At 41.1% G+C, this 26,495-nt stretch overlaps 3 protein-coding genes across 3 annotated transcripts in view; 2 read left to right on the top strand and 1 right to left on the bottom strand.

Moving 5' to 3' along the window:
- Positions 1–10,985, top strand: part of adamts17 (ADAM metallopeptidase with thrombospondin type 1 motif, 17) — a 30,415-nt gene extending 19,430 nt beyond the window's left edge. Inside the window, exons 16-23 of the mRNA XM_055232585.1 lie at positions 2,189–2,269; positions 2,836–2,993; positions 3,064–3,217; positions 4,261–4,396; positions 5,256–5,460; positions 7,034–7,186; positions 7,468–7,645; positions 8,656–10,985. Of these exons, the coding sequence (XP_055088560.1) occupies positions 2,189–2,269; positions 2,836–2,993; positions 3,064–3,217; positions 4,261–4,396; positions 5,256–5,460; positions 7,034–7,186; positions 7,468–7,645; positions 8,656–8,810 (1,220 nt within the window). The 3' untranslated portion in view covers positions 8,811–10,985. The remainder of the gene's footprint in view (positions 1–2,188; positions 2,270–2,835; positions 2,994–3,063; positions 3,218–4,260; positions 4,397–5,255; positions 5,461–7,033; positions 7,187–7,467; positions 7,646–8,655) is intronic.
- The window catches only part of abhd17c (abhydrolase domain containing 17C, depalmitoylase), a 143,731-nt gene that overhangs the window by 18,620 nt on the left and 98,616 nt on the right, over positions 1–26,495 (bottom strand). The gene's annotated exons all lie outside the window — the stretch shown is intronic.
- On the top strand, positions 12,772–25,880 carry minar1 (membrane integral NOTCH2 associated receptor 1). The gene is made up of 5 exons (XM_033991861.2): positions 12,772–12,892; positions 13,206–13,942; positions 14,067–15,779; positions 23,234–23,494; positions 25,683–25,880. The coding sequence occupies exons 2-5, from the start codon at positions 13,208–13,210 to the stop codon at positions 25,878–25,880; spliced, it is 2,907 nt and encodes a 968-aa protein (XP_033847752.1). The 5' UTR covers positions 12,772–12,892; positions 13,206–13,207.

Below are 26,495 nucleotides of genomic sequence, written 5' to 3'. Positions count from 1 at the left end.
CCATGGAGAAACCTCCAGAGATTGATTTTCTATTTTTATGGAAACCCACAGGTGAGATGCCACAGTCTAGAAGGTTACATAATGTACCTTTAATCTACCATTTAAATTATTATTATGTTTTCACAATTACATTTTTTTTTTTTTTTATCTGACAGAATTCCAACCAAAATGCTGAGGGCAAGATTATTTAGGGAAATCTCAGTTTTAAATCTTAATATAAATAATGTTAACTGTGCTTTAGTAAAATGAATTAGTCCTAACAGTCATACGCACATAAGATTCTCTGTTCAATGACCCCAGTACCACCCACCCAAATCACTCGACTCCTACATCAGTAAATACTACTGGTAACTAACTTACCATTCTTTGAAAAACAAAATTACAAGGAGGACTCAATGCACCAAACTTGTACCACTATTCACTAGCAAACCATCTACAGTTTATTCATAAATGGATCTATTCAGACACAACAAACTTAATCTGGACAGACATCAAACTATCCATCTGCAAAAATATAAAAATAAATCTGACCTCCTTCATTTAAACCAATCAATCACGAAAAAAAAGCAAACAAACAATAAACTCCTCAATTTCCAGTCATGGGCAGAAAAGAGCACCTCACTTAAGTCACATTCTTACAGCAGTACCTTAACACAATATTAAATCAGTAATCAAAAACCAAAAATACTCAATCACAATCCAGACCTTCTTCATCCAGTCTCAGAGTTTCTCAATCTAATTCCCAAAGAAAATAAATCCTTAATATATGAAATGATCTTTATCTAGCATTTGCTCCCAATGCCGATTTTCTGATCCCAAATTTGTAAAAATATATATTTGATGACCCATAACTCCAATGTACAACTCATACAGTTCAAGGTCAGTTGAAAAACAGTTGGCACAACCCCCCACTACCCCATACAATCTCATAATAATAATACTAATGACAATTATACATGAGTAGGCACTCCCTGATGTAATTAGTAGTCTACAGCTAACCATGGTTCCTCTGAATAACGGCTGACAATAGTGCTCTGACTCATGCTTGCTATTGTAGTGACTGTGTACATGCTGTTTTAATGAGCAGTGTTAGACAGAAACATACATTTGGATAAGTGTGGGAAGTGAAGAGTGGAAAAAGAGGTTCAATTCCAGCAGTCCTCTTCTGTCCCTCAACTATGGACCTGGATGTCTCCTGTCTCTATGTGCTGTCTCTTCTTTGGACTGTCTCTGCCTCTCCACTTTGCTGTCGTTACTCCTTCAATACTTGATGTAAGTCTGGGCATCTCCACAAGCTCAGATGGGTGTGAATGACAGATGAATTAGCCAATCAGGGACATGCATGGTCTGTCCAAATCAAAGTAAATATGGCTGCTTATGAGGAAAAAGAAAGGGAACTGAAAAACACCAAAGATTACTACAGAATCAATAAGTGTAGCACAAAACTCTGTTAATGTGATTGCACAAACATGTTTGGTTCTGTCTAAAGATGCAATGGTGGGAGTGGTGACCAGACTGATAAACCAATTGCATAAAAAAATACAGAATGCGATATCATTCTGGATTTGCCAGGCAACCATCTTGTCCCCCGGTCCTGATCACAAAAATATCAGAATAATCCATAACATTGAAACTACTTTGCCACTGACAAAACAACCCTAAAGCAGGATCACCCTCCACCCCAAACATCTAATCTAAATGTATAGTATCATTACAAACATCAGTTGCAATAAATAAATAGCAGAATGAAACATGTAAGTATCGGTAGTTAGTTAGTATCTATAATCATAATCATAGGAGTTAACTATTCAACCCTCTACAGATGAAATAATCATGTAATGAATGATAAGTTAATATGGTAACATGACAGACCTATGTGGATGCCTCCTCTGTTTCCCTGTGCTGTCTCTCCTCTGGATACTCTCTTCCCTCCATGTTGCTGTCCTTTCTTGTTTTCCTTCTTTTCCCCCCATACTTAACAGCTGTGGATGTCTCCTTTGCCTCTATATGTACTGTCTCTCCTCTGGACTGTCTCTCTGTCCTCCTTCTTTTCCTCCTTCTTGCCCCTCAGTTCTGAACAGCAGTAGACGTCTCCTCTGTCTGTGTATGTACTGTATCTGCATGTCCTGTTTCTTTGTCCTCCTTCTTGTCTTTAACAGGGATGGATGTCTCCTCCTCCTCTGTGCAGGATACATCGAGGCAGTGGTGATCCCGGCTGGAGCGCGGAGAATCAAAGTGGTGGAGGGCAAGCCTTCTCACAGCTTCCTGGGTAAAGACGCATAAATATTTCGTTTCCTTTGGGAGATTTTGGCCTTTTCCAGTTTGTTCTACTTTTTATTTTATGCACGTACTTTAAAGGTCCTCTGTCAAATTTTGAACCATGACTGAATAACTCTCACTCTAATGTTGAACAATGACTGTCTGGGATAGTGAAACATGTTGAATTTAATATAGATTGTATTGATTGAATTGAACAACTGTAAAGCTGATTTATTCTTACAAAAACATTGGTCATAATGTACAAGTTGTTATGTTTGATTGAATTTTGTTGCTCTGGTTCTGAAGATGATTATCCAATCAGAAAGCATAACTAGCCACACAAGTCTTAAATTTGTGTTGCCAGTGCAACAAAACACCTAAATTCAGGAGGTTTAACCCTAAAAGGACTCTCTGATTTGAATCTTCAATGCCTAAAGCCTAGCACCTCCAACCAATCATTAATCAGTGCTAGTGCAGCCTTTGCAGCATCACTGCTGGTACAAAGAGCTCCTAAATCTCTCTGCAATATATTTAACATTATAATATAGTTATTAATCAACCCAAATGTTGCCACAGCTCTTAAGGACTCGGGGAAGAAGTCCATCAACAGTGACTGGAAGATCGAGCTCCCGGGAGAGTTTGAGGTGGCTGGGACCACTGTGCGCTACGTGAGGAGGGGACTATGGGAGAAGATGTCCGCCAAGGGCCCCACTACGCTGCCTCTGCACCTCATGGTGAGAGACCCAGGCTGGAGTCTACGATCTCTGGTGTAAAGTGAAAACATGTCCCCTGTGCTGCGTTCAGGTGCTGCTCTTCCATGACCAGAGCTATGAGATTCACTACGAGTACACTATGACTTTGAACGCATCGGAGGTGAGCGTGGAGCAGAGGGAGCCTGAGCATCTGTACATCTGGACCCACAGCCGCTGGCTGGACTGCACTGTGCAGTGTGGAGGAGGTGAGACCCGCAAAGGATAATGGGCCACTTTTTTTCTCTCTGAAATTAGCGAATCTTACAAGATAAATGTTAAATATTTCAAATTCTTCACATTAGAGCACAAGACTCCAGGGATAACATGACAAGTGACAACAGTGAACAAAAAAAGGTTCAAAGGTCCTCATTCAGGAAACATATTTTTTCTTTCTTTTAAATTGTTAAATCATCTTACAAGCAGTCCAGAATTTTACACCAAATATGGAATGTTCCTAATTCTACACAGTAAAGCACCTAACTCTAGTCTAGATATGCACAGTGTACATTTTAACATTTAAGATTTGACTGAAAGTCCCACATACAAACAGGAAGAGGAGGTTCAGAGTAGAGTTTAGATTGGACCCATATAATCCAGCCTGACCAGGCCAAAATCTGCGCAAGTACTGTCCAAATCTGACCCTGTGTGTATGAGCCTACATATTCATAGAACCGTTGCACTCCATGGGGGAGTTTTAGGGGGCCTGATAGAACATCATGTGTTTGCTTTAGTAAAGTTTTATCGACATGTCTCTAGTACCAAAATTGCTTGTCCCCAGTTGACTCACATTATCTCTCTCTTGCTTCTTCCATTCTGTAAACATTTTGGAAAAAAAACCAACACAAAGAACAACACAGTGGTGGATGTGCTAAATGCGCTGAGGTAGCCGCTTATTCTCCTCAGAGAGTGTATGTGAAGAGGAACATGCTTGCGCAGGACTGTTCTACACCCTAGATCCAAACTCGACAAATTGACAACACAGCAGAGAAATATGTGTCACACTTGGGCTGGGTTCGGCATTGGGCCAAGAACGTAAACTTGAGTTTAGAGCTGCATGCACTGCTGCCATTGTGGACCGATCTGACCAATGTCCATTATGTTACAGTTCACCTACCCCATCCTGCAGGTCACTCTGCAAGTCCAGGACTTTGTTGGCCTCACTGCTAGTTCAATGAATTCTCTATGATGTATGCCTATTTTATATTGTAGAATTGCTTGTCCATGACTGATTCACTTCTGATTGTTTTAGGGGAACGGAGGACTGTGGTGTCCTGTATGAGATTAGCCAATAAAAGCATGGAGGTGGTCAGTGACAGCTTCTGCCAACCTGAGAATAGGCCCCTCCCACAGGTCCGGCCTTGCAACTCGCACCCCTGTCAGTACAGGTGAGACACAGTAGATGTCACTTTATTCTCTGTAGCCTATTCATGCACATTCCAAGTATTGTTCAAGTAGTGAGAGAAAATTACACTACATTACCTATTTAAATTAGAACAATGTGACAGCATTTGTAGAAAGATTCAAGGAAAGTTTATGCTGGTCTAGTGATAAATGTGGGACTTAAAGGAGCTGTATCAAATTTTTACTGTTTTAAAAACATGAAAAACAGAGCTAGTTTCTTCACTCATTCACGTCGATGAGTTTATAAGTGCTTTTCACAACTTTCTGAGACCAGAGCAGAGTTTTGCCATAACTGCAGTGCTAACAGCAACTGCTATACTAACAATGCACTTCTTGAATCTTGGACAATACAGCGCATTATAATTAGATACAGACAGGACAGAGTGGTGTCATTTTGACCTCAAGAGCTGCTTTTAAAATATGTCTGTAATGGAGCAAAACAAATTTTGCTCAAAAACATGGAGAAATCTGGTATAGCCACTTCTATTCTATTCATTCTATTTCCACTGTGTAGGATGGTGTGAAAAAACAGCGGGTCTTTGTTCTAACACATATCAGTATCATTATTACAGGTTAAACAAACCGCTAGCTTTCAGACAAGACAAACGTAAATAAAGCTAAATAACAACAGAGAGAGTGCACATCTGCAACCAAACCTCACACGCTGGACATAGTGTTGTGCAACCGTTGCCAGGTAACCAGGTAACACGCAGAAAACTTTAATGGAAAGACATTTGTATTTATTTGATCAGTTAATTTCATATATATTTTATTAGTGTGTAAATGCAGTAAATGACACATGGTAACATACATAGAACTGTCTTTTGCATTTGCACATGACAGGTGGGTGACGGGCGAGTGGGGGTCCTGCTCTGTCACCTGTGGGAAAGGCCTCCAGCAGAGGGAGGTTGGCTGTGTGTACCAGCTGCAGAACGGCTCTCTCATCCACACCAGGGACCTGTACTGCCAGAGCGGCAAGCCCCCCGGGGTGCAAGCCTGTGAGGGACGGCTCTGCCTCAATGTGTGGGAGGCTTCCGAGTGGTCCAAGGTAAGACAGTTATATCTGCTATCCAAATGATACATTCCTTCAGTGGGTATTGAGTAAATTTATTATAATAATTGAGATAATAATAATATTTTGAAATTAAAGTCATAGCCAAAAAAGAAGTAATTTTACCAAAAAATTAAATCGGCATTTAAAGATTTAGGGGTCGACACCGAATCAAAAAGCAAACACAAACTGTAAAAGACTGGCGCTTGGATGAGTTAAAAGCTTACATAAATGCCCATAAAGGAGGTCCAACTTTGAAATGCTGACACGCATCCCAAATGTTTTTAAAATCATTAGACTACTGCCACCTCTCTGCTCGTACGCATCAGACACACACTGCTGAATGAAGTAGGCTGCATTTTTTTCCCCTGGAGTGACCGGACTCCTCCTTGGAAAAAGCCTGTAGAGCGTAGTGCTCCCTGGGGCTCATGGAGCTGGACACAGGCTGTGCTCCGAGCCGCAAACAGGTGGAGGAGTCACAGCGCATACCCATACTCCACTAAACAGGTGGAGGAGTCTCTTTACCCATACTCCGCTGCACTTGGCTTTGCTTCTCTACTGTTCTAAACATAACTTCAGTCCCTTGTTATGGGCTTGTGGAGCTGTGCACACTGGGCAGCCTTGATTTTACGCACCAATTATATTGTAGCCTAATCTCTATTGCCACTGCACTGTCCTGTTTCTATCTCCAAATGTGTACAATACACAGAGCTCAAATGGGTTTCAGTTTCAGTCCCTGATCCCAAATTTCACTGGCTGGTTGCACACAACTCCACAAGCCGATAAACAAGTGTAAACAAGTGTAGAAGGCTAAAAGCCAAGGGAATGGACTTGGTGAAAATCGCGCCTAGACTCCTACACGTGTATTTGGCTGTGGATTGGAGCACAGTCGGTGTCCTGCCCAGGAGTGCTCAGCTACGGCATAGCCGCCTGGGGGGCATACTCGTGGAAATGATTCAACAGTTGTTGCCAGCCAGCAGTATAAAGTACATCTATCGCAGGTTTTTATTTAATCTTCTAACTCAAGTTAGTGCCATCCTTTTGCACTCTGGTCGTGTTAGTGAATTGCTCCTCTGTGTTTTGACATTGACGTCAGCCCCTAAATCTTAATGAAATTGTGTCTTTATTTTGACTACGTATTTATTTTCGTAAAATTACGATTTTATTCTCGTGAAATTACAAGTTTAATATCGAAATTTGTTATTCTCGTAGCGCCTGCATATATATATATATATATATATATATATATATATATATATTTATTTATTTATTTATTTATTTATTTATTTATTTATTTATTTATTTATTTATTTATTTATTTATTTATTTATTTATTTATTTATTTATTTATTTATTTATTTATTTATTTATTTATTTATTTATTTATTTTTAATATGACCCTTATACTTGTACTGAAACAGGGTTTATTTTAAAGCAGCCCTTAATGCTAATAATTTAGCTCATTAGCAAACTTTTATGAGACAAACTACAGCCCATCATCAACAAAGAGAAAATGAGCTTGTTGTTATTCAGTTTAATTAATAAATGTTATTATGATGCTTGTGTGCAGTGTTCGTCGGACTGTGGGGAGGGGGTCCGCAGCAGGACAGTGCTCTGTACAAACCCCCAGGGCCTCTGTGACCCCCTGTCCAGACCGCCCCACCAGGAGCCCTGCCAGGACCACTCCCAATGCTATGAGTGGAAGACCGGGGACTGGTCCAAGGTGCAAGTACAGAGATGTACAACTAAAGCCTATCAGCATGTTTATTATCTAAATCAGCTCTTATTACCGTAATGAAACTTTTTGCAAGTATTTTTGACTGTTGCAGTATGGGTAGTAATCTGCATTTCTTGATTTATCTTTTAAACAGAAAATATTTTTCCTGTAATCTTATGATAATTTTAATGTACATGTACATGTTATCCTCCTGTTGCACAGTAGACTGAACTTCTGAAGTAATTTATTCAACCATGACACCTAATCCTGTTGGTTTCCTGCTTTAGTGCTCCTCCTCCTGTGGAAAAGGCCTTCAGTCTAGAGTGGTCCAGTGCATGCACCGCGTGACTGGTCGCCATGGTGACGAGTGTCCGGTGATGCTGAGACCCCCGGCCTACAGACCCTGTCACCTGGACACCTGCAACCAGAAGGTCAACGTCAACACCATCACCTCCCCCAGACTAGGTCAGTGAAGGCACCATAAGTCTGCTTCTGTTGTTTGAATTCTAAACCCACTGATCTGGCTTAGTCTTTTGTAAGGTACACTAGGATTTGTCCTCTGTATTTTACCTTTTCAGTCTAGACTGGGTCAGGACTATCTACAATTTGCATATCATGCTTTTGCTTAAATTGAAAAATTGGGGGAATGACTAGATATAAAATTACAGTAATAACCAAAGCACCTAGGCATGAAAGTTAGTGGACATGTCATGCATTATTTTGACCTTTACGTGCTTTCGGTCACCACCATGGCATTATTTCATGTATATTGAATATATTGATATATGTATATTGAAACTGAAACTGAAATGTAAACTGAGTGATTTCTTAGCACTTAGCAATTAGAGATGGGCTGATATGGATTTTTTTTTCCCTTTTTCTTTTTTTTTCTAGCTGCTGTAGCTGATAACCATTGCTGATACAGATATTTAGCTTTTAAAATCCAAAGTCTACAAATTGATCTAAAGTTAAAGTAAATATCACAAAATAACCTTTCACTTTTGTAAAAATAATAACAATATTAATTTGTTACATGATTGTGTTAACATACAGCTGTATAACCCTTTTTCATTTCCATTTTGACTCATTTTACTGTTCAAAAAGAAAAATCAGATGCACTATGGAACAACACATGGGCACACATAGAATGTGGTAACAGTATATTGATATAGGAAGATGCCAATATTGACAAAACGACCAACATCAATACTGGAACCAATATATCTCCCAGCCCTAAAAACAATCATGACTAATGCAAAATAAAACTCCAGATAAGCTCTTGGGGAGGGAACAACATTAAAAACACAAAAGTCTATTTTGCACCATATGTCCTCTTTAAAGCAATATTCCCTTCACATTATGACCAGCTGACCATGGTCCTTACTAAAATGTGTCACAGCTCACAGATTATGTCCAGTACCTGGAACTGGCTTTGGATGTCCTGTGTCCTCTGTTCTCATGTGTCCTTCTCACAGCTGCTCTGACGTACAAGTGCAGAGGGGACCAGTGGGCGGTATACTGTCGCGTGGTGCGAGAGAAGAACCTGTGCCAGGACATGAGGTGGTACCAGCGCTGCTGCCAGACCTGCCGAGACTTTTATGCCAACAAATCTCTCCTCTCCCCTGACTGACCACAGCAGCTCGGTGATCATGGCTCTTAGCGTTATTTGAATTCTCTTGCAAAGACTGTAGGTGACACTTGTTTATATTTTGAATTGCTCAAAGTTTAAATGAAGACTTGAATATGTCCAGAACGTTTCTATGCACCAAAAATGAGTGTGAGGAACTCCTTGAAGTATTCAGACATGTTTTGCTTTTGTTTGTAGTCAAGCACATTTCTGATATCTGTTCACGCTCTCGTCCACAGCTGTCTTCAGTGGAAAATAATCCACTGTGTTTTAATGAAACACTTCCAGACATTTTAGTTTGATGGTTGGACATTCACTGAAACCATCGATGTAAACATAATAATAATGTAATAATAATGGTGTGTTGTGCTTTACAAGCTTGACTAGCTAGCTTGACAAGCGCTTCAGTATATTATTATTCATTATACTTTTGTAGCCACAGCTGCCCTGGGACAGACTGGGACTGACATAGCTCTCCAATCACCCCCAATCTCTCGCACACCACATTAAAATGTAATGCCGTAGGACACCAGTTAAAAGGCCCCCGCTTCACCACTAGAATGTTCACTTTTTATGCACTTGGTAAAACATGAACTGAATGGTCACAGACAATGTTCCTTACAGCAAAACTCATTATAACAATTTAAACCTTTGTTACTGTAATATATGCATACTGTTTATTGTAACCGTATTTTTTAAACAATATTCTGCACATTTCACACCTGGCTGCCTGCTCCTGAGACGCCACTTTCAGCACTTTACATGTTTAAAGTAACACTATGTGACCCAGTGCAGATCTGTGCCTCTGCCAGACCTCTTCTGGGCCTGAACAGTACACACCAGGGGACTCTGTGTTACTTTAGTCATCTTTTCTGGTTAGAGCAGTCAGAACGGAGCAGGGGTCTTCGGGTGGATGTGGGTAACACTTTAGTTTAGGGACTACATATTAATGGGTATTTGATATTAGTTAGTGGTTATTCAGATAGTGTTTATAAAGCACTTATGAATACGTTATTGAGATAAGTTAAAATAATGTCTAATAACACACATATGATGCTTAAACAGTGGTTGAGAATATTAAAGAGCACTATCGCAACACAACCAGCAAGTGTTCTGCTAATGAAACTAGTGCACATCACATCGGGCTTGTCAGGTTGTTGTGTACAGTTTTGTATCATGCTTTTGTATGCAGAATCGTGTAGGAGCATGGGTGACGTAGGCTTGTGGGCTTAGACAGGATCTTACCGCTAACCGTAAAGAGGGTTTGAATAGGGCTAGATTAGGACGGTTTGAATAGGGCTAGATGACGCAAATGCATGGATGACATATAAAAACCTCTTTGGACATGTTTATGATGAGGGAACAACATTATAACATGGTAGAAAGCTCAAAAAATGATATTGCATAATACCCTCACTTATCTAAATGTCTAAATAGTTGTTAAATGCCGTCATACAGGAAAAAAACAAGAACATTAATAGGAACTTTATAAACTCTAATAAAGATCTAATGAACTACTTAGTATGCCCATTAGTTTGCCAATAATAGCTGGTCCTTAAACCAAAGTGTTACCCTAATATGGTCATTGTAAAGGTCCTATATCATGCAAAACTATTTTAGCTTTTAACCTTGTAATAATTTTTTTTTATCAGACACACACCTGGAATTGTGTTGTTTCCCTATCAGAAGCTCAAAAACATGCCCCTCTTCTCATCAAACCAAGATGGTAGTACTCCAGAAATGCTCCTCTGTGTTTTTAAAGTACTTTTTTGCTAGGCCCATTTAGGTTACATCATGTCATTTCATTTTCATCACAGCACAGCTAACCAATGTCAATGGTAACAGGTTAAAGTGCATATGACAGATTAATATATTTTTCTAATTATTACTTGGTTTGGTGGGATAGTACTTGTTGTAAATATTTATCATAGTTTTACATCAGTGGTGGTTTGTGGGAAAAACGTTGAAGTTGAAAGTACAAAAATATAGAAACTAGTGGTGAGTTCTAAAACGCAATACCTCTACTTGTGTCACTGATACCGAAAATTCCATCCAAAATTCATTTAACAAAATAATGGTATTGTCATTTATTTGTATTATTCCAATCATGACTATTGTGTCATTTAGACTAGTTTTGACCCCTGCAAATTACCTCTGTGCATGTCATATCTACTGCCCGTGGCCAACCAAGAAGTAAATTATAAACTTCACCAAAATTTTAAATAACTAAGCAAGATTTTAGTAACATCTTGACTATAATGATGTTAACCATATTTTAGTGAAATGAGTAGTCTAACCTTCCATATTAACTTTAATGTTGAGTTGCTTTGACCCAAGTATTTGATTGAAAGAGATAAATTCACTTGTTTTTAATACATATACAATATTGAAGTTAGAAAAAAAAAAAAAATCATGATATAGGATCTTTAAAAATGAAACTTGACTTGTCCTCCAGAGATGGTTGTGAGTGTGCGCTTTTATGGTGCTATAATATGACCCAATTCACTTGTGTGGAATTCAGTGTCATATTGTTAATTTTGTATATTATTTAACTGACTTTTGTATTCCTCTTGTTATTGTGTATTATTTGCACACTTGTCTATGTGGTATTCTTGACTGCCACTACATGTATTTTTTCATGGTGCTGAAATAACCCCAGTTAACTCTGTAGCAACAAGTTGATTTTATTTTTATTTTAAGTATTAATAAAGGTGCACTGTGTAATTTTTCTGGTGAAGGGTCTGCCACTTGCTTGTCTCTGTAAACATGATAATGCTTAACCTGGAATATGCCACAGTATGGTATAGAAATTTCCATGGACACAAGCAGGTGACGCCTCCAGTTTCAGTTAAATGTGAGATCTGCAGAGAGGCAAGTTCATTCACAGAAGGAATTTATGTGTTTTAAGCAATTTAAACACTTGGAATTGGATAAATGCAAGTTAGATAAGTTCAGTGCCATACATCGGAACATAAAAGAGCATACATCTCCATGGAGACAGCCAGGCAGCAGACCACCCAGTCTGGAAAAGTTGCATAGTGCACCTTTAAGTAATGTGGTGCTATGCTCTCGTCCACTACTGTTTTTTGTGTACTGTAAATTCAATCTCAAACAGTTCTTTCTGAATATCCATCTCTGAGACAGAGCAACTTTTTTTTTAATTTTTATTTTATTAGATCTTTTTTTTTTACATTTTACATTTGGTGTTATGATGTAAAATATACAACAATATTATACAAGTTCAATCACTTCACCTGTCTTCTCTGTGGTTGTTAAGTCATGTCAAACTCAAAATAAATAGTAACTGTATTGTTTCTGCCATATGCTTGGATTCATGTCTGTTTAATTACATACTAATAAAAAGATGTAGCCTTACTCTATGGATGTATATAGTGTATATATAAACTTGTATTGCACAGTTGTACCAGTGATGAATGTGTGTTAGGCTGACGTCACTAACATCCAGCCTAATCAATGAGCTACAGAGCGGATAAGAGCTTTGTCTCCACAATAAACTCCCGATGTCTTGTGCATACATATTATTATTATTAAGCTTATGGCTATTTGTCTAAAACCTCATCCGCAATGGACGTTATGTGTCTGCGGTGAGGAGAAGACAGGTGAACTCCTGAAGAGACTTTAATATGCATTTCCTGAGCAGCGTGGTTGAGATTTTACTGTATGCACACTGTATCTCTTTTATTGTGGAGGGCAAATGCGGATGTTGGAGCGTGTCTTGAATTATTTTGACACACGGTTTTCAGAACTGTACACAGTCCATTACAGCCGCAGCTGTCCGAGCGCACAGCGGAGACCAAGGAGGGGCCAGAACACCCGGGGGCCAAAGAAAGGCAAAAGACTCGACTCACCCCCAAAAGGCGCATCCCTGAAAATCGTAGATGCCTCCACCGGCCTTTGCTTGGAGCTGCTTGGATACACAAGCCTATAAATGGGTACTGCTGAAGGAATAGCTCCAGTGTGCGCGTGCTGTGGCGTGTGCGCGCAGTCTCCTCCAGCCGCGCGCTCTTTCGATCTCAATCTCATCAAATGAACGTTATAGTGTCGTCCCGTTAGACGCTGAGCAGGTGAGTTTGTGTCGTGGTAGACTCGTCTCGGATTGATCTCGCATCCGTTGAGTAGGCGCGTGCGCACGTGCACGCGTCTGCTCTATTGAAGGCTCTGCAGATGATGCAGATGCACAGACAAGCGACATTGTACTTGTAGATGCAGTGCAGCTAGTCCAGGTGTAGCTGCTTGAAAGAAGATGCATGGCCTCGATTATCCTCCTGCTCTAATCTTAAATGTCAAACTATGTCAAAATAGCCATCTATGTCTACTGTCTCCAATCATGTTTCATTATTGCAATATGTAAGCACTAACTGAGTTTGGTGTCCGCAGTCATGGAGCACCCTGGAGAGTACCACATGGTCCTGGGTCAGATCCTGTCGGAGCTTAAGTCCAAACACCAGAGTGCGTCCCACCCAGAGCTGTGCCGCTGGCTGTGCTCGCGCTTCGACCTGGTGCACCTGGCTAAAGTGCGCAGTCTGCTCTTCCACACTGCCAGCCAGGACCCCTCCTTCCCCTCCACGCTCTTCAGAGACAGGATGTGCTGCTCCTCAGTGGACCCCCACTACAAAAAACTCCAGGTGGCTGTGGATATCTTGTCCATGTTTAATCTTATTCAGAACAGAAGCCCAGCCAAAGAGAGGCTGCCTATGTCCCGGGCCCCCCTCCTCAAGAACCACTCTGTTGGGGGATCAGATTACTGTCCTCCGCACCCCCTCCATGGCTCTGCCCACAGCCCCAAACCAGGGCCAGAGAGCAACCAGCACCAGTTCATCCCTGCTTCTGAACCCAACTTCCTGCTCCGAGTCAATAAAGACCTCAAATGTAGAGCCGCTTCTCTGGACAAATTGCACCCCTTGCCCCTCTACGGCCCTGGGACCCTAGGCCCCTCCTGTGAAATGCAGAGTACATATTTCCCTATGGAGGCTGACAGTGAAGCCAGCACAGAGCAGGAGTCCCTCTCACAGCCACAGTCGGGCCCCCAGGAGCCCCTCTCCACACGGTCCTGTGTCCACAAGAGGAATATCTTCAAGGAGGATTTCCATAACATGTCGACTTTCTCTCCAAAGGTGGGTGCCTTCAGACTATTATTCATGTGTTACTGCAACTCCAGACTTCACAGTGCAGATGAATGTTAGGATAATCAAACTTCTGTGTTTCTTCCTTTGATGTCTCCTTTTATTGCTGTTGCAGGTAATCAGACAGGCCAGTGAGTGTGCAGAGGGTGTCCACCAGAGGGATCTCCACAGACCTGCTGTGTTCTTTAACCATAGTTTTGAACTGCCTTGTACCAATCCATACATGGACCCAGGACTTAACTCCCCACTGGAAGAGCGACAGCGCGCCAAGCATGAAAGTCTGGACGACCTCCAGGCCTCCACGTACTTTGGACCAAGCACCGTGTCCCAGAGCGTGAGTACCCGGAGGTTTACTGACAGAGAGCCCGAGAGCACCCATAAGAGTAACACCAAATCAGTCAGACCGACCCGGCCTGTGAAGAGCTTCAGCCTCAACACTGAGTATGTGCCTTCACCCAGCACCAGGCCCATGGCTACCAAGAGACCTCTCCGAAATATGCCAGCTGTTAATGGGGACCGAGAGCCTTCTATAACCACCTCTCCAGCTTTTACCAAGAAGGTCAGTGATTTCAAAGGCCAAGAGTTGATACCACTGAGCAATGGGCCTGTATGCGTGGAGAGAAAGGAGGGCAGGACAGTTGGCAGAGGCTTCCACAGAGGAGAGGTCTGCCCCAGTGTGGGCACTCAGACAGATCAGGGCAGTGAGCCCAGGAGATTGAGAAGCTTCAGCCGCACAGACTCAGAGATGATCAGTGACGACATCAGTGACATCTTCCGCTTTCTGGATGACATGAGTGTGTGCGACTCCCTGAACATGGTCCAGTCCTCCTGTTACAACAGCACCGGCTCTCTGTCCCAACTCACTCTGAGGTCAGACAGCTCCCCTGAACGCAGCACAGTGCGCCTGGCTAAGTCCAGACTGGACAGCCTCTTCCACTCTTTGGACAATAGTGATGATGAGCTCAAATCCAATGTGCACAGACTGGTTCAGAGGATCGGAGAGATAGAGAAGAAGCTGGAGTCTCTGTCAGGAGTCCGCTCTGAGATCACACAGCTCCTGTCCAAACTCAACCAGCTGGACCACAAGGTCCACAAAGCAGACAGTGCTGACGGAACTGACCCTGCCCCCGCACACTCAGACACTCACCCTTCCCCTCAGGCATTTCAGTACCACACCATCGCACACTCTAATGGACACTCCACTGGACACATTGGTGGACACTCTACAGGCCAATCCACTGGACACCTTAGAGCACACATAGGTGGACAGACAGGTGGAGCTCCCAGTGGACAAACCAGTGGACATTTAAATGGACACACAGATGTACACACCTCAGGTGGACATACGCTGGGACACTCCACAGTACATTTTACTGGACACACTAGTGGACATTCTACTGGACTCACTGGTGGACACTCAAATGGGCATACTAGTGGACACTCAAATGGGCATACTAGTGGACACTCAAATGGGCATACTAGTGGGCACACTGGTGGACACTCAAATCCTAACACTGGTGGACACACTAGTGGACACACTACTGGACACACCATTGGACATACTGGTGGACACTCTAATGGACACACCGGTGTACACACTAATGGACATTCCAATGGACACTCTAATAAACAGCACAGCATTGGTCACTCTCGTACATTAGTGGATTGGAGTAATCCACAGGGGGCATGGGGGAGCCCTGGGGAGAGCCTGGGGGTGAAGGCCCTGAAGAACAGTCTGAGGAGGTCTTCTCGCTCTCTGAACCAAGAGCCTGCCCCAGACTGGAGCACCACGGCCTACTGCACCGAGCGACCCCGCACCCACAGAGAGGTGAGGCAACAACAATTACACATCAGTCTTATTTAGACAAGTCTCTCATTTGTCCAGGGGTGGTCCATATAAGAATGATCTGAAATCTGGCTTTAAGTGACTAGTAGAAAGTCTAGCGAGAGGAAGAATACACTGTACTCTCAAGGAGGTAGAACAGCTGGTATTATGATTTTATGTTTGATTTGATGTTTCTACTTCTGATGAGTCATTGCAAAAACCTAAAGAGAGTCAAATACAAGAGACTGAAAATAAATCAATCAATGGTTTACTCATATTTGAGTGATATAGACCAGGAATAAATGGGGAAAACTGAACATTGAGGGTTGTTGGGTAACAGCTGAGAGCCCTGCTATTGACACAGACATGTTTGTTTGATTTTCTCTGAAGTTGGAGACAAATGTTTACACAGTCATCCTGCAGTGAGTCAACTGTAGACACCACATTTAGCACCGACGTCACACTTTGTCATATCCAGAGATGTAAATGTGTATGTTAAAGGTATACTATGTAACATTCCTGGGGGATGGTCCGCCACTTGGTTGTCTCCATGGAGATGTTATTGCTTTTCCTGAATTGTTCTAGTGTGGCATTAATTTTATCCATATCCATGAAGACAAGCAGGTGACAAGTTACAGGAAAGATCAGAAAGATCTGTGGAACGGTGACCTGCTCAAAGTAAGAATGCAAGGTTTTCACTGCATTATTTACAGTGGCAGATCATGGTCTCAGGACCTGGTCCAGCTGCCCATATTTACAGATATAACTATAGATGCCAAAGCGACCATATACAGCCTCTCAGCCCATGTGCTCACCTGCTGAGGTGCACTGGAGGAGGTAGGACAGAGCTAACCCAGTTTAATACATGTAGAACATGCACAATGATACTGATATTTTGTTCTTTTGTTGAGTACACTAACTACCTTACTGCTTAAATGCATAAAATACCCATCACAATGCATCAGCTGATTGATACAACCACCCAGGACCACATGAGTGCACACGCCGTGTCAGAACACACACAATCACCATCAACAACTGAATACGTGGACTCGTTAATGGACACATTTTAACTTTGATTTCTCATTAGGCTGTAATCCAAGTTACTGCATATAGAAAACACCAGCACCAGTCTCACCGCTGCTGTGTTCAATAGATGAGTACCTTCACACATGCTAGCTCCATGTCGCCATCCAATGTGTAATCCAACCATGGAAGCATAAATCCATGAATCCAATAGTTCATTCATTCTGTGCTCAGCGAGGTCCGAGTGCCTGTTTTCTAGATGCTCTTCTGAACACTGAACGTTTCATTGCAACTAACTTAAACAAACAAACATACACTGCTCCTCTTTGAAAAAAAAAATCACATTATTTGTCCAAAAAGAAAGTCCAAATGAAAGCATATTCTATCTTTTTCTGTCAAACTCAGGCTAAGCTAGCACTAGTCACTCAGGCAAACAAACAATGGCACCAGCTGGAGGCTTCTGCAATGATGACAGGACAGGCCTGGGCTCAGCGCTGAGCACACAACTGGCCTAGGCTGGACTAAGCCAATGCAGCAGTGCTGGTGTCTGCCTGTCAATTGACTGCAAAGAGACAATCTGATGGAAGAGCAGTGGTTGGAAGGTTGTTGGTTCAAGCCTTGGCTGAACACATACTTTTGTTTTCATTGCCCACTCCGTCATGCCAATGTGACTGCTTGCGACAAGCCTCCGGTCTAATCAACTGATGATGCATTGGTACTGGCCACTGCTTGTAAGTCCATATTTACCAACCCGGGTGAACAAGCAGAGGAATCAGGCCAAAACAGTTACAGGAAGGAACACACAAAAAGCAATGTGAACGTGTCTACTATTTAAACAACAAGACTTCATTTTAGGCCTGTAATAGTAATGATAATGTCCTATGTTCATTAAATAGTACACGCTTGTCAAAAAGTACTACAATTTTAAGAATCTAGAAAGAAGTGGTTATTATAGGTTTTAACATTGCTTAGAAACAGTGTATAATAACCAGCAAAACTCTTGCTAATAATTTTTTTGAGTTGATATGTCCATCTGTTCTGTCCATCTGATGACAGGGCATAGGCCGTCACATGTCATGGTGTAATTCTTCTGCACAAAGTGTCACATTGGGGTCTTAAGTTGAAAGACCTCACCCACATGTCTCCTTTGGGTCTTCTCTCACATACTGGGCATCATTTACCATTAAGTAAGGAGCTGTGCGGTATCACAGCTTCCCCAATGTGCACACTTTGGTCATTACTGTAATTCATGTAATGGCATTGGAAAGCACCAGGTCTCAAATGCCAGATCACATTGACCCCTGGTATTGGCACTGTTTTAAAACTTTGCTCTGTATCACTATTAATTGCTGTGGGGAAGTCATTTTTAAACTTGTCTGAGAAGCTAGAATTCATACTGAGCTAGTGGGAGGACTGCTCTGATTTTGTATTCCTGCTATGCTCTATTTTGGAGAGAAATGTTGGATTAAGATACAATTCACATTCTGTTTACAACAATCTTCTCAAAACACATCAAGCCGGTCAAATACAAAAAATAAATAAATCTGATACTACCATGGATTTTTGTCATCTTAGCAGGTGAAATTGAAAGCACGAATGAGAATAAGTGATGGTGGTGGTGACACGGTGGTGGTAGATGCTATATGTGTTGTGTGCGGGGGTTAGATTATAAGGTATTGCTGCTTCCATAATTCAGGGCCTGCTCTGTAGGCTGTGGTTCAGTTAGCAATGCGAAACCTTAGAAAAACATGTAATTAGAATTTTACCCCAAAAATTTGGTGAGCCAAAAGTAATGCGATAACACTGAAACTAGAACTGAACGATTTGGGGGAAAATTTTATTGTGATTTTTCTGATTGCGGTTAGATGTTCAAAGTTCACATTTTGAGCATATCCAGAACAATTGACAAAAAGGCTGAAATAAGAACTAACAAATTAATACAAGAATCACATTTCAGAACATGTTTACACAGATCTAAAGACGATGCATGCAGAATAAGACATGATATTTTGTTGTTTGCGGGAATATCTGTACCGGGACAAAAAGGATTTTGCTCAAATATATGTCGAAAAAATAGGGTACAGAGCCTTTAATGCTCAAGTATTAATATGGGAAATTTCTGAATCTAGACAAATTTTGTAGTGCAATATATTACTTAAGTTAAGACAAAACTATTCTAACCATTAGCCGATATAGTAATTATCGAGACAGGCCTATGTGAAGCCAATCCCTAACAAATAACTATGTGTTGGTTCAACATTTTTGGATCATTTGATATTATATGATTTATATATAATCAATTTTTTTATGATCTAGAGAGTTTAATCTAGATTGCAAACACAACCTTAGGCTTTATATTTTGTCAAATGTTGCCTTTGCTAATCGTTACCATGCTGTTTTGGATTCTGCTGTATTTACAGGCTCAGTCCTAGCTCCTCTCCTGTGTTTTGCCTTGAGCCTATAAAACCTGTTGGTTGTGAGTGGCTGGCTGGATGCGTGGGGTGGCTGGATGTCGTTGGTCTCATTAAAGCCAGTGTAAATGGCGGCATGTGGGGGTGCTCTGTAACACTGCTGTGACATGACCTTTGTGAAGAGTGCTCAATGGAGCGGGATAGGCCGCTCTCCTCTCTGCTGATGCTGTCAACACAATAATGACTAACACCTATAAATTATACTGGAGCAGGACATAGTGGCTCACACTGTGTCTGTTAGTAATCTGCGCTGTGGATTAGTATAGGACATAATCACAAATACAGCGAGGACTTGAAAAAGAATGATACACCCGCTCATTAGCAAGAGGTGAGTAGAGTAGCTAAAAAATGTATCACATGAACTAGTATAAACCACTATGGAACCTACCAGGACGACTGAGCGATTATACAGATATAAGGACACATGGTAATATAAAAGAAAGTACTACCATTTAATGTTAAAAAATCATCTTCTATTGTGTAAAGAAAGAGTGTTGTTTTTTTATTATCATTGTGGTACAAGAATTGGAATCAGTATTGACTATTGAGTCTATTCGTCAGTATCAAAATCAAATTGTGACTTTTAAATAATTCATCAATCTGCCTTAGACATTTGGACTTTAATGGCTGCCTTTCTCACGTGATGTTGATTTTACCAGATTTTGGCCCCGTCTTCATACTTGGAACAGTAACACAGTAACAGTATGATAACAATATTAAAATGCTTCAATGCAATATTAGGTGCTATGTGTGGCTCTCCTTAACAGCAAACTTGCACAGAAACACTCAGAGGTGTCAGATACCTGTCCCAGATGCAAAGATTCTCCAGCAGACCATGTACACATGTTTTGGTCATGCCTGATGCTCACTGAATACTAGTCTAACATTTTTGCAACTCTATCTAGGATCCTTCAATTTACTGCAAATGCTAATCCCCTTGGCAACTACATTGGGTCTGTCTACAACCCCATACACACAATTTTCATCTTCTTTGTTCTTTTTATTCTCTATATTTATTTCCTTTCCTCTTTCCTGAATGGATAAAAAATGCTACAAAATTATAAAAATACTACAAACCTAATTCATATTGTAGCACTCTGTCACTCTTGCCAACTTGTTGTCAAACTTTTAATTTGATATCTAATGGTATATATGATATACTGTGTAAAAGTGGAAGTGAACAAACGCACACCAGATCCATATACAATGTCTATTCTTATCAGAGCTTGTCTGTTTCAATATGATCCAAGATAATATACTATATAATATATCAATATAAACTAATTGGTTATTGGTCAAGAACGCTGTGTAAGAATGGCTTTAGAATGGCCCTAAATATTCAGAAAACTGCTGTCTGGCTAACCAGGCTACTTGTGAGGTGAAATGTGGAAATCTAAACCGTATTAAAATAGTATTAAAATCCAGTGTAGGCATCACATACCTTTAAAAAGAAGATGGATGAGTCTCTCAGATAAGCAGAGGAGATGTACGGTGTCTCCAGAGGGACATGAAACAGAGACCTTTGTCCTTCTCTCTGTGACCACACGACTAAACATTGATTGTTGGTTGACGTCAGTACTTCAGCAGGCACCACCAACACTGACCTGAGTGTTCCAAAAATATTCTGGTTCATTTGAGAAGAAGCTGGGGTAAAATACACTGTATTGACTGAAGAAGAGCAGCTCAGTCTCTTACGATGTCAGTGATACAGCAATGATTCTCAAAGTGGGCAACGGTAATCTGGATAAAAATAAATAAGCAAATAATTGAGTTTGAAATTTTCTACAGTTATTTCAGACAGTTCTAAAAAAATAAAATAAAAATGACTTCTTTACAATCGTTACATTCAATAGATAAATATTAGTTATTTGAATAGTGTCAGAATCTAGGAGTTTTTTTGATGGTCTCTTTCTTGTGGTGTGGGTGGGTTTTCAATAAAGGGATAGGCACTTATAACTCTGGCAAATGCAATAGGCTATGGTAAGTTCTTGAGTCTTGTCAGTGATAAGGTTCAACATTTGGGAATTTACCTTTTGGATATTGCATATAAAAAATATAATGTCTGTGGTCTGCGCCTTTTGTCTCGCTGTCTTAAAAATCGTTCAAAATTAAATTTTTGATTTGGTTTTCTTTCATCTTGACTTCAGAGGGGTATAATAATAATAATAATGGCTTACACTTGTAATACGCTTTACAGGCTTGTCAAAGCCTCTCAAAGTGTTACACTTTAGTCATTATTCATTCATTTCCACACTTGGTCATGGTAAGCTACTATTGTAGCCAAGCTGCCCTGGGGCAGACTGACGGAAGCAAGGCTGCCAATCTGCGCCATCGGCCCCTCCGACCACCACCTATTCGCGCACACACCACTTTCATACTAGGCAATGTGGGTGAAGTGTCTTGCCTAAGGACACAACGACAGAACTTGGTCTGAGCGGGACTCGATCCTCCGACCTTCGGGTTGGGGGACCAACACTCTAACCACTGTCGCATACTATAAAGCAAGATGGTTAAGCTGTTTTAATCAAGCTCAAACACTGGATTTCCTGTATCACAAAGATCACTCACTTTTCAGTGCGGTTACATCACTACAGTAACAGGCAGCAGCACTAACCTGGTCTGGAGCAGGTTAAGAGCCTGAGTTAAGACTTAAATGAGATCTGTCTCTCTTTTAACAAGTCTTTCTGCACATATTCAGTGCTATATTCTGAGTGTTTGGGCAGTGGTTTTACTCTGTGATAAATCCTCTTCACCACACTCTTACACACAGCTCTTCAGTCCTTTACAAGATTGCTTTCTTTGGTCCTTCGAGAAAAAGTCCGTCTCTTGATTCATAAGTTTTATATTCTATCGTATACCCAGCGGCGTGTAGAATATCATACACACTGCACATTTATTAGACCACTGCTTTAGTTCTACGTTACACTGTTTATTATGGTCCTGCTGTAGTTCCTACTTTATGCTCTGTTGCATGGAGCATTGAACAAAAGTGTCTGGCTACACTTCATTAAACTGTATCTGTTAAAATGTGGGAAGAGGTCAACTGAAGTGAAGGCAAATCTTCTAGATATGGCTCCATTTACAGAAATCTATTTTTGATTGGTTTTAACAGCTTTTATACTTTAACATTTTATAATCAGCTGGCCCATTCTATGGGTAAAACTGGTCAAATGACACGGCACATGCCCCTTTCCCCCTGAGCGCACACAGAGACTGGAGCTCAAACTGTGGCTTTACAAATTCTCTGGCAAACTGTCTTCATGACACTTGTTATCCCTGAGCTGAGGTTCAGGCTTTGAGAAACCAGTTCACTGAATTAAAGCCTGGCTATGTCCAACCAGCTTCATATTATATCCCTGAGGCATAAAGGGCCAGGATCACTACAGTTTTCATTTCATGTTGACCAGCAGACGGCACGGCACTTACAGAGGCAGAGACTGAACTTTTATTCAAACTGTGTAGATTTAAAACTTGTGAAACGCAAGGACACGTGAGGAGAAGTCACGTTGGCCCTGACTCAGAGCTTTCACCTAAACAAGTGAGCTCTTCAGTACCACGCGCTCGTACTGCCACATAAGTGGCTGTAGACCTGTCGATTAAAATGCATGTGCATGAGGCAACTGCATTTTAGAGCAAAGTTTAGATTGTGATCTATCGATCTTCCAATTTTTGGCATGGCCCTAACTACAAAAGATTATCTGATTTCGTACTGTTAAGCCTCTCTCAAATACAGTCACAAGCTAGCTGGCATTAGCCAACAGTTTGTTTGTTTTTTTTCAGTTAGTCACTCTCACCTTTTTTGTAGAAATTCAAACACTTTGGTTCATGATCACAGGCTCCCAAAATGTGTTGTTTAAATCCATTTGGTATTTTATCTTGTGTAGACAAACTAAAACCTTACAATGTTGTGTTTGTTAATGCATTGTGCCACCATGGTAACATATGTGTGTGGGTGTGCAGGTGCAGCAAGAGCACCCGTATGAACTATCCCGTGTGCGCAGAGGCTCCACAGACTTCCCCCCTCAGCCCTACACCCCGTCCCTGAAGAAGCACCTCCAGAGCCCCCCTGTGTACGCCGACATGGACCCCCTGGTGAAAAGCAGCCCGGTATACTCCGAACTGCGACTGGACACCACCCGCCTGCACCCGAACTGGAGTGCTGAGGGGTACTCCCGACACCCAGAGCAGAGGGCCAAGCAGCTCAAAACTCTCGACATACAGGTGAGGAATTCTTTAAAGAAAACCTTTTGAGCTTTCCATCCTGTTATAACATCATAAACATGCCTGAAGAGGTTTAAGTTGTCATCCATGTTTGTTTGAATAATCTAGCAATCGCTCCCAAGCCCTATTCAAACCGTCATTATAGATAGCTGCAAGATTCTGTCAAATGCTCAGCCCACAAGCCTACGTCAACCATGGCCCCACATGAGAATTCTCTATAAATATACAAAAGCATGAAACCAACCTGATGTGATGTGCAGTAGTTTCATTAGCGAGATGCATGCTGATTGTTTTGTGATAGAGCTCTGAAGGGGGAGTGAGTATAGCATTATCAAAACAATAAAAGGTAATGCTGATCTGAATATGTTATGAGTTAGCAGGTAATACCCCTTAGAAGTAAGATATTTAAAGTGGGATTTAACATCTAAATCCAGGCATAACCACATGGAGAGTCTGGCGCTATGAGGAACAGTGTGATTGGTCAAGAACCACACTTCAGACTCCGCCTTTACAACCAGATGTTTGTAATCAAAAACACCTGGCTTTAAGTCAGTACTGTGTGATGTCGCATAGTTCATGAAATTACTGTTGCTGCTCAGTTTTTTACTTTTCTTTAACCAGGCGGCTCCAAATGTATCTAGTTTGCACAAAAGAGCCAAAAAAATACTAACACCAATAGACAATGTTATGTTGTGTTTTCCTGATTATTCCTTTTATATGGTGGGAGTGTTTCTGTGGAAAATATGTATCATAGTTTTAGACTGGCCAAGTTCAAGTTTTAGAAAAAAAAACGTTGAGTAAAAAGATGTAACGCTGAGTTCTAAAATACAATCCCTTCATCTATGTCATCAGTAGACGAAATTCCATCCAAAATGCCTGGACAATTTATGCACAAAGAGCAGATTTTCTAACAGTTTTAACATTGTTTTAACATAATAGATGTTGCCATATATTTTTCATTTCCCGGATCATAACTATTGTGTAAATTAAACAAGCTTTGCCCCTTATTTACAGTATGGTTGCTAGGTTACAGTTATGGAATGAACTCGTATGTCACATCTGCTGCCCATGGCCAACCAAGACACAAAAATTGTCAAATTAGTGAAAACTTGCATCTGACCAATCCTTAAATGCAACTGGAACATCCTGTCAAATGGTGCATGGGGCCCTTCTGTACAAATTTAGTGCCCTCTGCAGACTACAGTAGGACACAATATACAGTATAAAAAACTGTATAAAAGTAGAACTATTTTTAGGAACATAATGCTGAGGCCTTTAAATTCAAGGTTGTTGTAATGAACAGAAAACGTCAGCTGAAAATGTATGGACTTAAAAAACATATAGTAATAATAATAATGCATTGGATTTATACAGTGCATTTTAAGACACCCAAAGTGCTTTACAGTGCATTATTCAGTCACTCCATCCTCAATGGTGGTAGGCTACTGTTCTAATCACAGCTGCCTTGGGGCAGACTGACTGAAGCGAGGCTGCCAGTTTGCACCATCGGCACCTCTAACACTCACAAACACACCACATTCTTTGGTCTCAGCGGGAATTGACGCTCTGACATTCAGGGTGGGGACTGCGCTTCCCGATTTTGACACTTTAACAGACAGTTGAAAGAGACAATCTCATCAAACAAGAAACAAATGTGTGAAGGAGAAAACAATATGTTTAAGGCCTTAAACTGAGATGTTATTTATTCAGTTTTGTCGACCTGTGATAAAAGTTACTATCAAGCTCTTGGACATGTAAACTATAAAGGAAAAGCTGTAATTTACAATTATCCAGTTGAATCAAGAAGAAGAGTCTATATCCTTTTGTTAACCAAAACCCCAAATACAAAAATTAGATAAAATTTGACCTTATGATGTTTTTTTTAATATGCATTCTACCAGGAAGTCCAGAAATTAAATGTTTACACATATGGGCTTAAACTTTGAAATGAGGATTGTAACTCCTCTAATTACTAAAAATATTTAGGCAGGATTTGAATTCTGATTTTCCCCTGTGCATAGCTTGGTACCACTTACAATTAGACAGCATGCGATTAAACCGGGGTTAGAACCACAGACTCTTCGGTTGCTGGATGAATACTCCAGCCAGGTAGATTTTTATATCTTCTGCCAAAGAAAAAATGTAAATGAAACTCCATAGAACACTGAAAAACCTGTCTTTGTTGTAGGGTGGGGCAGCTCTGGACCCGGCCCACCTGGAGTACTGGCTGGAGGATGTGTACACCCCCGGCTTCGACTCCCTCCTGCGAAGGAAACAGGCTGACCTCCGGAGGGCACGGGTGTGCAAGCTAGGTGCCCTCATCGCTGCTGCCACGTGCACGCTCCTGTTGGTCATCGTGGTCCCTATCTGCACCATGAGGACCTGAGGAGCCCAAACCCAGTGTCCCACTACAGAGGGCTGAAGTCAGGGCCGCTTCTGACTGTGTGTGTGTGTGTGTGTGGGGGGGGGGGGGGGGGGATTGTCACTCCACAGAGAATAGCGATACTATGATGCACTACACTTCACTTAAAAAAACATTACACTGTTCAGAATATTAATATATGGAAAATGATCACAGGCTTCAATAGCACACACAAATAAGTTAAATTACATTGTACAACTTAAAGTTGTACTATGTAACATTTCTGGTAAGTGACCACCATGGAGATGTTTTTGGTTTGCGTGGAATGTTCCACAGTATGGCATAAAACCTTTGCGTTTATTATTCAATTACATGTGTTTTTTATTGCTTTCCAGGCACTCAAAATCACATTACAATTTTGTATATTATTTATTCACTCCATACCATAGACTGTATAAAGAAGTGGACTAAGTACCCATAGTTCAACTTTGGTCAAAAGAAGCTCATCGAGGCCAGCTGTTACAGGGGCCAGAGTGAGACTAAAATAAAATAAAATGAATTGAATTGACTGTTGAAGGTAACGCCCCTTCTCACCCACACCACTGGTTTAGCAGGGAGCGGGCAGTATGCTCAAATCTT

Source organism: Periophthalmus magnuspinnatus, chromosome 3 (assembly GCF_009829125.3).
Source record: "Periophthalmus magnuspinnatus isolate fPerMag1 chromosome 3, fPerMag1.2.pri, whole genome shotgun sequence".
Classification (NCBI taxonomy): domain Eukaryota; kingdom Metazoa; phylum Chordata; class Actinopteri; order Gobiiformes; family Gobiidae; genus Periophthalmus; species Periophthalmus magnuspinnatus.
Note: the sequence above shows the minus strand (reverse complement) of the source record. Positions and strands in the feature narration are given on the sequence as shown.